This window comes from Pinus tabuliformis, chromosome 1_2 (assembly GCF_031772625.1).
Source record: "Pinus tabuliformis cultivar Carrire ecotype Pingquan chromosome 1_2, CPIR1, whole genome shotgun sequence".
Classification (NCBI taxonomy): Eukaryota; Viridiplantae; Streptophyta; class Pinopsida; order Pinales; family Pinaceae; genus Pinus; species Pinus tabuliformis.
In genome coordinates, this window is record NC_142298.1 from 1,021,597,298 (window position 1) to 1,021,611,745 (window position 14,448).

Here is a 14,448-nt window from a genome sequence, read left to right on the forward strand (position 1 = left end):
ATTATATTATTTTTATATAATTGGAAATTTTGAATTTAAGAAAATTAAACATATTATTATAAAAATGAGATATATCATGTTCAATTTAAAGTTTGATTATTATTTTAAATAAATTATATTATATTTATTGCCTTTTATAAAATAAAATAACACTGTATATATTTTTATTAAAATAAGTTTTATTAAGTTTTAATAGTTAGTTTAACTAGCCGAGTTGCACTGGTTAAAACACTATTCTTAATGAGAAATTATTGGGCCAATTCTCCTTCATATTCTTGGAGCTAGACTTTGCTCATAAACTAAAGAAAAATAATCCCTTAAAATCTAAAACATATAATAATTAAATAATATCCAACCCATACATGTGAATTGGCACATGCCCCTTGACTCTATCACCATGATGCTTTATAAATACAGAGTTTGTCATGTTTCCAGTGAGTGAGAAAGCAAGCAAATCATTGAAATTGCTAGAAATCAAAGCACTTTGGAGGCTTCTATTTAAGTAATAGAAATCAAAGCGCTCTAGACCCAATCCTGAAGTAGATCTTGCCAAATTGAGCAGCGAATGATTGCTTGTGGAGTTTAATTCAGATAGATTTTGTTATGCATGAAAAAGAAACCGTCTGCAAAGTGGTGGGCATAGTGTCAGAAGCTTTTGAGATTATGGAAATCTTTAGTCCACAGCTTCATCCGTACTGTCACCAACTAAATGAGAGGCTAACGTCAACTTTGTACTTCACAATCTCCTCATAAACCCAACAAATTAGTGGTTACAGCCGGACGCTTTTCTTAGTAGAGAAATATTTGAGTGTAATAAGAGACTTTTCCTATGTGGTGTCTGTTACTACCTATTCTCCAATGTTGGATCAGGGTCCACTCATGCAATAACATGAAGGCATCTGTTTTTTTTCATTGGGCTCTGCACTAAGTCTTGACACTTGAGGTTGGAGGGTGTATCATTTGACCTTATTGAAAGTATAGAAATAATTGGAAACTTACTTGTGTCAAAATTTTTGAAATGCTTTGGATGCAGGAATAGGTAATTTCCTTCTGCAAGATGCCAATTTTTAAAATGTTTTGATGCAGAAGTAGGTAATTTCCTTTTGCAAGATGCAAATTTTTGAAATGCTTTGGATGCATAAGTAGGTAATTTCGTTCTGAAAGATGTCAGTTTGGTGATAATTTTTGAAATGCTTTGGATGCAGAAGTAGGTAATTTCCTTCTACAAGATGCCAGTTTAATGACTTGCAAACTGATACAATGGGTGTGAAACTGGCACAATGGGTGTGAGATGTCCAATTCACTTTTGTTTGGACTTTTGTGGTTGTAGAGCAAGTATAAGTAAATTATAACATATTCATTGCAAGTTCAAAGTAATTGTTGTGTTGAGTGGTAATTTAAAATGAAGACATGTGATGTGAGGTTATATTAAAAATAATAAAAACTAGCATTTGCATCTTATGTTGCAAAGGGAACGCCGTAAGGCATAGAGTGGGGAAGAATAGGGACATGTGAATGGACATTGTTGAAAGCAATGGTGGATGATAATGGGTTACAATTGCAATAGCTAGTTATGTGTATTCTGAAAATGGATATTTTGTAAATAATAATAGGTTGTGGAAGAATAGCGATATGTGAATGGACGTTGTTGAAAGAAAGGGTGGATGATAATGAGTTACAGTTGAAAGTATTAGTTATGTGTATTTTAAAAAAGCATAGGGATATCCATAGGCATCGTTGGGCTGTTGATTCCTTCCTTGTCTGACTTTGGGATGTCATGGCTAAGCTAGCGCTTCATATAAACAAAGGATAGATTCGAAAAATTTATAAAACGGTTCCCTTTTGGAATCGAAAATCATTCGATTTTGCCATTTCCATATGGCCCAGATTGTTAACAAAGAAATGGGCCTCCACTTGCAATACATGTTGCTCCGTGCTTTGGAAGCCTCATAGATAGAAGGAGCATTGACGATGACGAAACCAAAGTCAGTAGTTAAGTTCTATCAAATCAACTGGGATTGAGGACATTGTAGGAAAATATGCAAATTATTTTCAGAATTTGATCTACAAAGGGGGCATATGGCAGGCCCACACCATTTGCGCTTCTGGAGATTCTCCCAAGTGAGATTCCTGTCATGAAAAACCAGCCAAGAAAAAATAATGATTTTTAAAGGGCATCCAAATTTCCAAAACGCTGGGGGGAAAATATTATGATATGTATCGGACTCTGATAATAAAATTTGGAGATATATATGCTTTGCATATACAGCCGATGCACCACTGAGACCTTTCCAAACGAGGCAATCCCTATCTGACGAGCGATACAATCCACGCGATTGCAATGAAATAGTGATAGCATTCCATTGGGATTCCAGAGCACCGGGTAATTGCATTTCTGTAGCAGTTTTCCAGATTGGAATAACACCATCCCATTTTTTTATTGCACTGGCCCAAAAGAAATATCCCCTGCTGTGTAAATTTCTCAAAAGTTGAGAGGAGATACGGATCTTTTCTCCCATACCTGCGAATTCATCAAATCCAATGATAATATTGGATCCGGATTGGAATTTCCAAATCAATTTTTTTCTAAAGAACGACTCCAATCTTTTAAAACCTCTCCATATATATGAGCCGTTGGTGGATCTAGTGGAGCGCTGTCTATACCAATATGTCATGTCTTGCTCATCCATGTACTTAGCTCTAATGGTTTTGCTCCAGTTGGATTCATCCATAATCACTTTCCACATTGATTTACATAGAAGGGCTCTTCTAAAGGAGTGTAAATCCAATATGCCCCAACCTCCCATATTTTTTGGCCGTGTCAACTTCGAAAGCTTGCTGAGGTGATATTTTATCTTCTCCTTCTGTCCTCCCCATATGAAATTAGCTATCATTCTGTTTAAACTGTTAATAGTAGATGAAGGGATATAGAAAAGGTGTGCCCAATAAACCATGATTTGTAGCAGCAGGGATTGTGTGAGAATGGCGCGACCTCCAATTGATAAGCACCTGTATTCCCATGTAGATATTTTCTTATAGAACCGATTTGGAATACATGACCAGTCGGCCAATCTGTAACCCACAGGTTTCAAATTGAATCCCAGATGTTTGAAGCCCTTCAGGATAGGAAATGCTTTAATGTTGAAAAGATCTGTTAGAAATGTGATTATACCTCCATTCACATCAGCGACATAGAATGAAGATTTTAAATCGTCGATATACATGTCGGTGGCTTTTTGAAATCTCCCAAAGATTTCATAGATACATATCCATGTTGATTTGCACAGTATGGCTGACGGAAGGATATCATCAATAAAAAGATTATGTGACATGAATATATCCCTGCAAATGGGGAGAGGCTTGTATATCTCTTGTTGGATCGCTTTCTTTATGTGTAGGCTCAGAGATTCCATAACTAGAATGAAAAGGAGTGGAGATAGGGAGCAACCCTGATGTAAGCCCCTGGCCGCTTTGAAGAAAGGAGTTGGGACACCGTTAATTAGGACTGCATAATTTACTACCACCACATAGGCCATGATCCATTTGATGCACCTAACATCTAGGCCAATCCTAGCTAGTAGGCATCGAATAAAGCCCCAGTTCACACAGTCATATGCCTTTTTAAGGTCGATTTTAAAAGAGCAACTTCTATTTTCCTGCTATGCATTGAGTGTAATAATTCTTGAGTGAGAGCCACTGCTTCTAAGATATTTCTGTCTTTAAGAAACCCGTGTTGCTCTGGAGATAGATGTAGAGATAGAGTGTTTCTAATTTGAATAGCTATAATCTTTGATATGACCTTGTATAATAGGTCAAAAAAGGACAGCGAGGGAGTTTCAGAAACAGTGGAAGAACGGGGTCGATCAGAAAAATAGTTAGAATTACGATTTGTATGGTTCACAGATACAGATCGAGATTGCGGAAGACTGGCAGATCAATCTAGGGAACGGCCTTTCGGCGAGGATAGGACGTCATTAGTTCTGACTGGAGCCCGATAGACCTCCATGGTGTTAGGCCATTCATATGCCGAATTTTCTCTTTCATATGTCGAAACAGGAATATTTACAGCATGGAACTTTTTCTTTTGTTTACCATTGGGGTGACGAGGACAATTACGAAAAAGGTGTCTAGTTTTGTGACAATTTGAACACCTAAATGGGACGCCCCAATAATCTAATCGTTGTTGAATTTTGGACAGCTCCCAAGTTAAATCAATAGACTCTGGAAAACCCCCTTTGAATTCCTTTTCTATGAGAATCTAGGCCACCTGCTTGTCTTTTGCCCCAATACACCTAGGATCGACGTATATGAATCGCCCAATAGCATTTCCTATTTTTTCCATAGATTCTTTGGTCCACAGTTCAAGAGGCAGGCCAGGCAATTTTGGCCAAATGTAATTGTTTTGGGGCGTGCAACGAAGCGGATTAAAACCAATAAACCATCTGTGCAGAGCTAAAAAGCTCTTCTCTTTCACCCAGAGTTTCGAATAGATAATTTCCAAGTAACGTACCCAGAGGAAGTGGAAAGTAGATATTTTATTGAAAATGATTAATTAATTCTTTTAACTAACTTTACATTATTTGATAAGAGAGAAGTAGATTAATTAATTCTTTTAACTATTTATTGTATTGAAATATATTTTTTTATAACCTAATATAAAAGAAATATATAATTCCTTCATAATTCTATATAAATAATAAAATAATTAAACATGTATAATTATTTTAATGTTAATATGAAATTTAAATAGAATATCTATAAATATTAATAAAAAAAATAGTAATAAAAAAATATTTTAATTTCTATTTTAATTAAAATATTTTTATTTCAACCTCTTATGCATAAAAATATATATTATGAAAATATAAATTTGATTTAAATTTTAATTTAAAATAATATCATAAAAAAATATTTCATTATTAAAAATAATATCATAAAAAAATATTTCATTATTAAAAATAATTAAAAAAAAATTCATTATTAAAAATAATAAAAAAAAAATTCATTATTAAAAATAATCAAAAAATATTTCATTATTAAAAATAATCAATTCTCTCAAAATTAAGATTAAATTGATCTATTAATTTTTCATTTACATACAGAAGAATCTCAAGTTATCATTGAGATAAATAAATCTCTATAGTACATAATTGTTATATCTATATATATATGAATGAAGATCTTTGCTATGATTTATATTACTGTGGCAATGCCATTTTTCCACAACAAATTCTTTTATTAGTATTTAATACATGACCCTTAAATTTTTCATATACTCAATCTTGACTTAAATACACATGAGTGCATTACAGTTCACTTTAGTTACATTTAGAATTAATAACATCACATCAATCACATGATTATTTTTCATATACTCAATCTTGACTTAAATACACATGAGTGCATTACAATTCACTTTAGTTACATTTAGAATTAATAACATCACATCAATCACATGATTTATCCATGGAAATGGTACATATGATAATTAGATTGCCACCAGGAGGATCTAAATAATTAAGTTCCAATGTACTAAGTTAATGTAGGTTCTCCACAAAACATGTATATTGGGAAATGAAATTACAATGAATGATTCTCTATGCAACACACTAGGAATTGGAAATGATAATAATTCTAATAATTCTTTGAATGTATGGTTTTAATCCCATACTGACTCACTAACGTACTGCTCAATCTCCTTGACCTATGTAATACACTAGACTTTGGTTTTTTTTCGAAACTCCTTTGCTTTCTTGATCTCCCATAATCCTCTACCTCTCCCTCCTGGCACAATGTTCTTTAATTTCATGTACCATGTTAACATGTGGTCTAATAGTGGTATACAATTGTGCCACCTTTTTATATTCATCTAGTACCTATTTAACATTCCAAACTTTCTCACATACAAAAATATTTTGTTTGGGATCCTCCGATCCAACACAGTGAAAGAACGTAATTTGCATAGAAGGATCAACGTCCATTACCATTCTCTACGTAGTTCCACACTATGAAACTTTTGATTGATTTGTTTGGCATCCTAGATCTTGATTGACTACTTCCACTATTCTGATTATTATCACTATTCCCTTCACTATTTGGATTTAATTATAATAACTTACTGGGTGATCTTACTTCTTGACGTAGGTGATAAACTCATCTTAAATAAAATCTCTCTGCTTGTCCTCCATTTATAAGGCCAGCATAGTTCGCCCTAATTTGCAGTAGGTGGTGATATCATACCCAAAAGATTCGCTCTCCTAATGGATATACATTCTGCCAGATTGGCTGGATCTGGCTACTTTCTAAATTTAACTTGACTCGACTACCTAAATTTAATGTACTTTAACAAATACAACCTCTGTCTGTGCTAAGTTTGCCCTATTTAGCTGTAGGCGGTGATCATACTGGCTCTCCTAGTGGACATAAATTCCGGCAGCTTGGCAAAATCAGGGATTACTTCTTTCAGTCCATCGGATTTATAGAATCGATCAATCCATGCGCTCAGCAATGGCATTTTCTCTGGATCTATTAAAACGCTATCGGTAGCCTTTGATAATCACTGACAAACCACCCAATGCGATGTCAAGCAAGCCGAGACCTCACTTTTTTTTTCGAGGTAATGAATGCTGTGGAAGCCACCTGTAATCAAGAAATATGTTATATTTACTATCTGTTTTTTTTATTTTTATTAATACAGAAGCGTTTTTTATTTTAAAAAAATGGCGTTTTTTATTTAAAAAAAATTGGTTCCGAGATAACTCATAATATTGAACCAACAACAGAATTTGAAGCCCAGAACCATTCACATTCCGGATTGTTTTCCAAAATGCAGCAAGGTCCCGTATAAAATTACTCTTTACAAGTTTTGTATTTTATGCAACACTTTTTACAAATTTTGTATTTTATGCAACACTTTATACTAGGTATAAAGGATCTTTCCAAAAAATTAATTGCATTTCATTCTGGTTTCTATTACATTCTATACCAAAGCTTCCTTTTCATTATGGTTTCTATTACATTCCTAATCAATGCACATTGAACAGCGGAATGACAGCTACAGTATCGGAGAGATACATTAAAAACTTGTTGGCAAGCAAAAAATTTTCAGATGCATATACATTTTTTTTATCTGTTTCTTTCTTTCTTTTTGTACTAGCAGCCTGTTGCTTCTTGGGTTCAAGCCAAAAAGCAGCCTGTTGCTTCTTGGGTTCAAGCCCTAAACGACTCACTATAGGGGATTTGAATCTGAATCTGTGTTGTTTCAACAAACTTATTAACGAATTGAAATGCCCCTGGGGCTACATTTTTTCTCTCTTATCTTTGAACGTTTTTCAATTTAATTTAATAATACATCTACAAAATTAGCAACCGTAAATTTTGAGTATTCTGGACAACAACCAAAAAGGGGAAAAAAAGAAGCATTCTTTACCACACTTTCACTATGGCACCATGTTTCCAATTCGCCACCGGTCATTTGTAAAGCTCTCAAATTCCGAATTCGAAGACAAGAAGGCAGGGAAGTGTCTGGACACTTACTCCAGCAAAGCCATAGAAGCTGATCCGCTTGTTTCAGAAACTCGGATATGCTTCTCAAACAATTACCTTCGGCCCTCAATAGGTGCAACGTGCTCATATCAACATAAGGCTGCAAAGAGTTGTGGAACGACTGGTCAGGTATTCCTTGAACCCTGTTTATCCCGCGCACCTGAATTATTATCTGAAAACTGTTAGAAAACAATATGGACTTACTCGTAAATCCAAACAGTATTAACAATATATAACTTCTAAAATTTTCAGAACTAACATTTTGATTCAAACACGTACATTTGGTTGTATAACCGCATTACGAAAAAGGCCGTCAGTGGGGCGCCAAAGATGACGATGACATCTCGGAAGTTCTCTATCAGCGAAATCTCTGCCCAAGTCTCTGAGGTGATTGTGCATTTTTATACGGTTTTGACAGTCGATCTCCAGAATACACTTGTACTCTAGGTTCTGCAGATTCAGCTTTCCTCCCGAACCAGATCTGTCCCATATGCTTATGGCCAGATCTTTATCTTCTTCTATGAAGAAACAGGCAATATCTAAGAATATCTCTCTTTCCTGGGTGTCGAGACTGTCGTAACTAATCCTAAGACTGTTTTGTATTTCGGGGGGAAGTACTAAACCCGATAATTTCAGCAATTGGGCTTCCCAATACTCTAAATATTGTTTATAAAGATGAGACCCTAGCACTCTGAGAGACAATGGCAATCCATCACACGCATCCAAAAACTTTGCAACCACTTCTTCAAATCCCGCACGGGGTTTAGGCTCCTGAAAGGCATGCATGCAGAAAAGCCTTTGTGACTGTTCTCTGTCGAGGCCTGACAGCTTGTAAATCAACGAGACTCCGTTGGTTTAAAGAAAATCCCTATTGCGAGATGTAAGTAGGATTAAGCTATCGGAACTAAGAATATCTTTAAGAGGTGAAAATAATGCTTTTAACTGCCTGGAATCATTGATATCATCCAAAATTATGAGGGCTTTATAACCCAAGAGACGATGAAAAAGCTCTGATTTACCTTCAACAATGTTACTAACTGCCAGATCCCCTGAAGTCAAGCCTTGGAGGAGTTTATTTTGAACAGAAATTAAAGAAGTTTCGGCTCTCACATCTTCCAAAAAACAAGATCCACGGTAGGCTGACCTGTTGCGGTTAAAGAACTCTAATGCCAAGGTTGTCTTCCCTACACCACCAGAACCCACAATCCCCACAACCTTGGTCTCCACGCTGGGTCGCTGCTGCAGCATCACTGTTTTCTCAAAATCTTGTAGCTTTTCGTCCAAACCAGTTGGATATTCAGCTACAAACAGTTGAGGCTTTCTAATTTTTTCTTCCACCAATTGAACTACGTTCTCCAGGAGTTTGCCTTCGTCGCTGGTTATTCACAGTAAAACCAAACGTGAGTGCGAAAAACTTCGTTTATCAATACAATCAAACTATTAGGGACACAGAGACTAAAAGTTCTTACCCATAATATGCCTTTAGCTCCAAACCGCAAGTGTGAAACCTCAAGCAATGCTTTTTTCCAATCTGCAATTCTTTGTTGTGGGTATCTCCTTTTCTTTTCATGACCTCGCAAGGCTTTACCATAGACTCCATTGTTGCCCGCCGCGCAACCAATAAATCTCAAGATTTGACCCAATAGTCCATGTTGCCTGTCATCTGTCCTGATCCGTAGATCACAAGGATTAACATTATAAAAGATTGGAATAACAGTAAGAATGAACTAAATTACCTTATCGTCTACAAAGGCAGGCCAGAAACGAGCAATGGCTCGGTCATATGGATCTTTGGGAATTCTTGCGAACAGGGTTCGATTTCAGGAGCAGCTCGCTCTTAGCTCTGAGATTCTCTTCCGCGAACTGGTAATCGATACCTAGCAAATGCCACTCGAGTCATACCGAACCGCTTTACCTGCCCCTTTTCTCCCCGTTTTTTTATTTCAGTTTTATTTTAGTTTTCGATCAACGATCTAAGGGTGAACAATAAGACACGGGGGCAGCTGGGGGAGTCCATTTCAGATGGGAACGCCTTACGGCGTAAACATAATAAATAGTTAATTACTTAGATGAAATATGTCTTATTAAAAAAATATGTCCATTAGTGGAAGAACACCCGACTTAGATATTAGTGGAAGAACACCCGACTTAGATATTTATAACGAGCGCCCTCATTGTAGTATTCATCATTCTATCAATTATTTATCTATCAATACATTTATACAATTACGGATTTATTCTATCTTCAAATACAATCAAAAACTGTTTATTTACACCCACATACATAACAGATCCGAAATATAAGTACATTATAAAAAATTCCCTACACCAAAAGCTTTATTAATTTGGAAGTTGGCTTTGAATCCAAATCTCCAAATCCCTACATGTAATAGCGCCCTTTGTCTTTGCTACAAACATCACCATCTTTGGCTTCTTGTCATTATCCAATTGCATGTTTTACTACTGCAATGGTACTTCCATGTTGGTGAATTTTAGTTTGCCATCCCCAAAATTTGCTCATAGAGCTCTCTAAATATATAGTTACCTGTTTATTTATCCATGTTACATAAATATCATAAAAGAATGGTTCTCTGGTTCTCCCAACCTATGAGTACGTATCTTCCTGTCAATTTAACCGTGCTTCATAACTCTGATAACACAATGGTAAAGTGAAAATATGTTCTGGACATTGAAATGCTACATATATTAAATAGAAAATATAACACCTATTCCTTGGCTACACATCCATGATAGAGAATATAGATAAGCTTGATTGGTAGGAAAGTCATAATCCGCAGAGGAACACTGCTCATCATCACCAATGCAAGATTGCCAACATATATAAGCTTGGTCATCATGCAACCAAAATTTAACGGCTATTCCATGGCTACCAATCATAATTGATTACGTAAATAAGCTTGACTAGTAGGCACGTCGTAATCCACAGTGGAACACTGCCCATCTTCACCAGTGCAAGATTTGCCAACATGCATAAGCTTGGTCATTATGCAAACCAATGCTTATGGCTTGTTTTACTGGGTTTTTCTTTTTTCACTAACTCAGGGTTCATTCACTCAATGCTCGAGACATCCACAACTATCTCTACAAGAACACAGTTTCTTGTTGAAACAATAGAAACAATGAGCATCCCTCACGACAATCTCCTGCATAAGAAGCTTGGGCATGGACTTCATAGCAGAGTGACAATGACTAGAAATTAAAAAGGTTCTTCTGTACATGTACGACTGTCTTAGGAGAACTGAACATGTTATAAAGTCCAGAGTCCAAATGCGATGACCAGATTTTGCTATGGTGGGAAAGATCGTGATCCTTTTACTCAAAACCATTTGGTAGAAATCCCATGTTGGGTATGGTGGAAACGAACGTCATCCTTTTACTCCTCAAAACCATTTGGTAGAATTCCCACGTTGGCTGTATATGCCACAGCATTCATCTGATCAGACAAAGTTTCAACTTCGCATAAATTGTTTCTCTTTGTGGGAGTAGTCTATCCCCCTACGAGGAAAGCATGGACCTGTTTGTTAATAACAATCCAACTGCAACCGGGTTTCTTTTTCACCTTCCTTTCTTTCATCCTGTTCCGCACACTGCCAATGTCATCCCACCTACCAGCTGCTGCATAGATGTTTGACAACAGTACATACGGTGCTGGATTTTGGGGATTCAGCTCAATAAGGTGTTGTGCTGCCTTTTCTCCGAGGTCTATATTGTTATGCGTTCTGCAGGCACTGAGAAACGAACCCCACATGTCAGTATCCGGTTTAAATGGCATTTTGTTAATAAGGTCGTTTGCCTCATCCAAGCACCCTGCCCGGCCAAGAAGGTCTATCATACAGCCATAGTGCTCCATTGCAGGAGTAATGTGATAAAATCGAGTCATGACATCAAAGTATTGCCTTCCCTCGTCCACTAACCCTGCATGGCAGCAAGCAGACAAAACACCCACAAAAGTAACACGGTCAGGCTTTATGCCAGTGAATTGCATTTGTTCAAAGAGTTCCAGGGACTCCTTGGCACATCCATTTATTGCATACCCTACAATCATTGCAGACCAGGAAGCAGTGTCTTGTTGGCGCATTCTGTTAAACACCTTGCGTGCATCTTCTGTGCTCCCACATTTTGCATACATGCCTACAAGGGTATTTCCCACAAGCACATCAGAATGAAACCCACTTCTAATTACTACTTCATGGGCTTCACTGCCTCGTTCCAGAGCTGCCAAAGCTGAACATGCAGGTAAGACAATGACAAAAGGTTTCTGTATTCGGTTTTATATTTACCATTTGCATCCGTCCAAAAAGTTTCAGGGCGTTTTCAGCTTGCCCATTCTGTGAATATCCTCCAATCATTGCATTCCACGAGACAACATTAGATTCAGGCATTGTCTTAAACAAGTTTAGAGCCTCTTCAACTTGCCCATTCTGTGCAAATCCAGAAATCACTGCATTCCACGAGATCACATTTCTTTCAGGCATGATCTGAAAGAGCTCGAAGGCCTCTTTAACATATCCATTCTGCACATACCCTGCAATCATAGTATTCCATGAAACCAAATTATGTCCAGGCATTTTCTCAAACAGCTCCACCGCGTTTTCCACATCCCCACACTGCGCATACCCTGCAATCATTGTATTCCATGAAATGACATCTCGTTTGGGCATCTCTTGAAACAACTTCAGGGCATCACCGACCAGTCCATTCTGTACATAGCCTGCAACCATAGCATTCCATGAGACAACATCTCGTTGAGGCATTTTGTCAAACAATTCGCGTGCAAACTCAATAAACCCATGTTTGGCATACATATCCACAAGTCCATTTCCCACAAACACATTCGTTTCGAATCCACCCTTACGAATTTCACCATGAACTTCCCTCAGGACTTCCAAATCAGTACACGCCGGGAGAATGCTGGAAAAGGTAAAATGATTGGGCTGTAAACCCATATCTTGCATTTCATGAAAAAATCCCAAGGCCTCCTGAGCATGCTCGTGCCGGGCATAAGCTGCAATCATGGCGGTCCACGAGACCACATTTTTCAGAGGCATTTCATCAAAAACCCTGCGAGCCTCTATGAGGCTCCCTAACTTAACGTATATACTAACCAGTTTATTTCCTAGCGAGATATCCTGGCATTCAAATTGCGTTTGAACCATGTGGGCATGGACTAGTTTGGCATCTGGAAGAGATTTAGCAAAATTTCGAGAACTGGTTTCACTGACAACACCATTTTTCTTCTTATGATCGTTTCTCGCTGCCATTGCCATGGCTATTTTATTAGTCCCCCATTACCTGCCGCAAGGCAGCAGGGACCATTGCAACGAGTACGCGTTTGTTCCAATGTATTTCAGGAGCAGCTCTGAGATTCTCTTCCGCGAACTGGTAATCGATATCTAGCAAATGCCATGCGAACCCGCACAATGAAGGGACTCAGAGTCATATCGAACCGCTTTACCTGCCCATTTTCTCCCCGTTTTTTTATTGCAGTTTTATTTTAGTTTTCGATCAACGATCGAAATTCGTTCAATCGTCTAACACCATCCATCTAAGGGTGAACAATAAGACACGGGGGCGGCTGGGGGAGTCCATTTCAGATGGGAACGCCTTACGGCGTAATTACAAATCAGTTCAATGGTTTAATTAGTTTATAATGATTGATCATGTTGAAAAATGGACACTTGCATTTTCGTAAATATTTTAAAGTTCATGTTTTGAATTTCAGTTCTCATTTCTGTCGTAATGGTATGACATTACATGGACATGAGGGTTTAGCTGATAAAAAACATGAGATAACCCTAATTCCATGGAAAACGTTGAGGTTTTGTAAATTCAAACATGGACATGAGGGTTTAGCTGATAAAAAACATGAGATAACCCTAATTCCATGGAAAATGTTGAAGTTTTGTAAATTCAAAGTGTTGTGGCATGCAAGTTTCTAATTGTTTAGGCTAAAAATTGAGGTAGAATTCCTCAAAAGTCAAAGCTTTTACCAAACAATAGCCATGCATATATGGTTAGAAATCTAGGTAGGTGCAAATTGTTTGTCAATTGGCGATACTAAAGGGAAATGTAATTAGGGTGGGTGTGAGAAAATTGAAATTGAAATTGTTTATATATATATATATATATATATATATATATATTGGAATTTTAGTAAATTTTGTGGGATTTTATTATCTTATTTTAGATAAATTTTATATGTTTGATAAATACATAATAATTTATTATGAAATAATGTGAGAATTTATAAATTCATATAATATATATGAAGAAGAGTAATATATGATCCAATAATCTAATGTTATGAAGTAAATTGGTTATCAATGGTTAATTCTTGCTCAAATTAATATAATATTTTGAAATATCGTTAAGAGTTGTTTCAAATTGAAATTTGGTTATGGGTTCCTTCAATACTATGAATTCATGTTCTAATATATGGAAAAACCGTAATATAAATATTTCATGTTTTGGGTTTTTTTAGGTATATTTCTTAATCAATTTTACTTGAAATTTGGTAGGGATTTCTTGAAATCACAAGTTTGAGTTGCAAAATATGGACAATCCAAGTGTTATATGAGTTTCTGAAGGTGTTGAATCCATTTAAGCATTGAAAAATGTATTTTTAAACAACATTGAAACCTGATTTCATAAAAAAAAAATTGTTAAATTCTAGCAAAAAAAGCCAAAATCTAAAAGAGTTAAACCGCAACTATGGAAAATAGTGCGAGGTGAATATTAGTAGGTATGCTTTCCATCACAAGTGATATTTTATTGCTCAAAATAAGAGAAATGACATCTTTAAATCTCTTACAATAGAGGAGATGGAGGATGTATAATAATGGTTCATTAAAGTTAGTTTAAGATAGCCCAAAGGGATGGATC

The 14,448-nt window shown here is 36.4% G+C and overlaps 2 protein-coding genes and 1 pseudogene across 2 annotated transcripts; all 3 read right to left on the minus strand.

Moving 5' to 3' along the window:
• Positions 1–7,670: 7,670 nt before the first annotated feature.
• Positions 7,671–8,331, minus strand: LOC149209585 (disease resistance protein L6-like). The gene is made up of 2 exons (XM_089398680.1): positions 7,825–8,331; positions 7,671–7,724 (listed from the first exon to the last, which is right to left on the minus strand). Exons 1-2 carry the CDS (start codon positions 8,329–8,331, stop codon positions 7,671–7,673), a joined length of 561 nt encoding a protein of 186 aa, XP_089254806.1.
• LOC149209586 (TMV resistance protein N-like) lies at positions 8,039–9,282 on the minus strand. Its single transcript, XM_089396408.1, has 2 exons — positions 9,015–9,282; positions 8,039–8,920 (listed from the first exon to the last, which is right to left on the minus strand). Exons 1-2 carry the CDS (start codon positions 9,143–9,145, stop codon positions 8,401–8,403), a joined length of 651 nt encoding a protein of 216 aa, XP_089252534.1. The 5' UTR covers positions 9,146–9,282; the 3' UTR covers positions 8,039–8,400.
• A 1,011-nt stretch (positions 9,283–10,293) lies between these two features.
• On the minus strand, positions 10,294–12,833 carry LOC149209587 (pentatricopeptide repeat-containing protein At2g13600 pseudogene; annotated as a pseudogene).
• Positions 12,834–14,448: the final 1,615 nt, after the last annotated feature.

Bases quoted from the DNA above. Each gene is read 5' to 3' on its own strand.
- LOC149209585 (XM_089398680.1), bottom strand. From the start codon at position 8,331: ATGCATGCCTTTCAGGAGCCTAAACCCCGTGCGGGATTTGAAGAAGTG. The intron at 7,725-7,824 runs GTACGTGTTTGA...GTTTTCTAACAG, and splicing joins ATGCGGTTATACAACCAAAT to TTTTCAGATAATAATTCAGG.
- LOC149209586 (XM_089396408.1), bottom strand. From the start codon at position 9,145: ATGGAGTCTATGGTAAAGCCTTGCGAGGTCATGAAAAGAAAAGGAGAT. The intron at 8,921-9,014 runs GTAAGAACTTTT...GTGAATAACCAG, and splicing joins GAGCTAAAGGCATATTATGG to CGACGAAGGCAAACTCCTGG.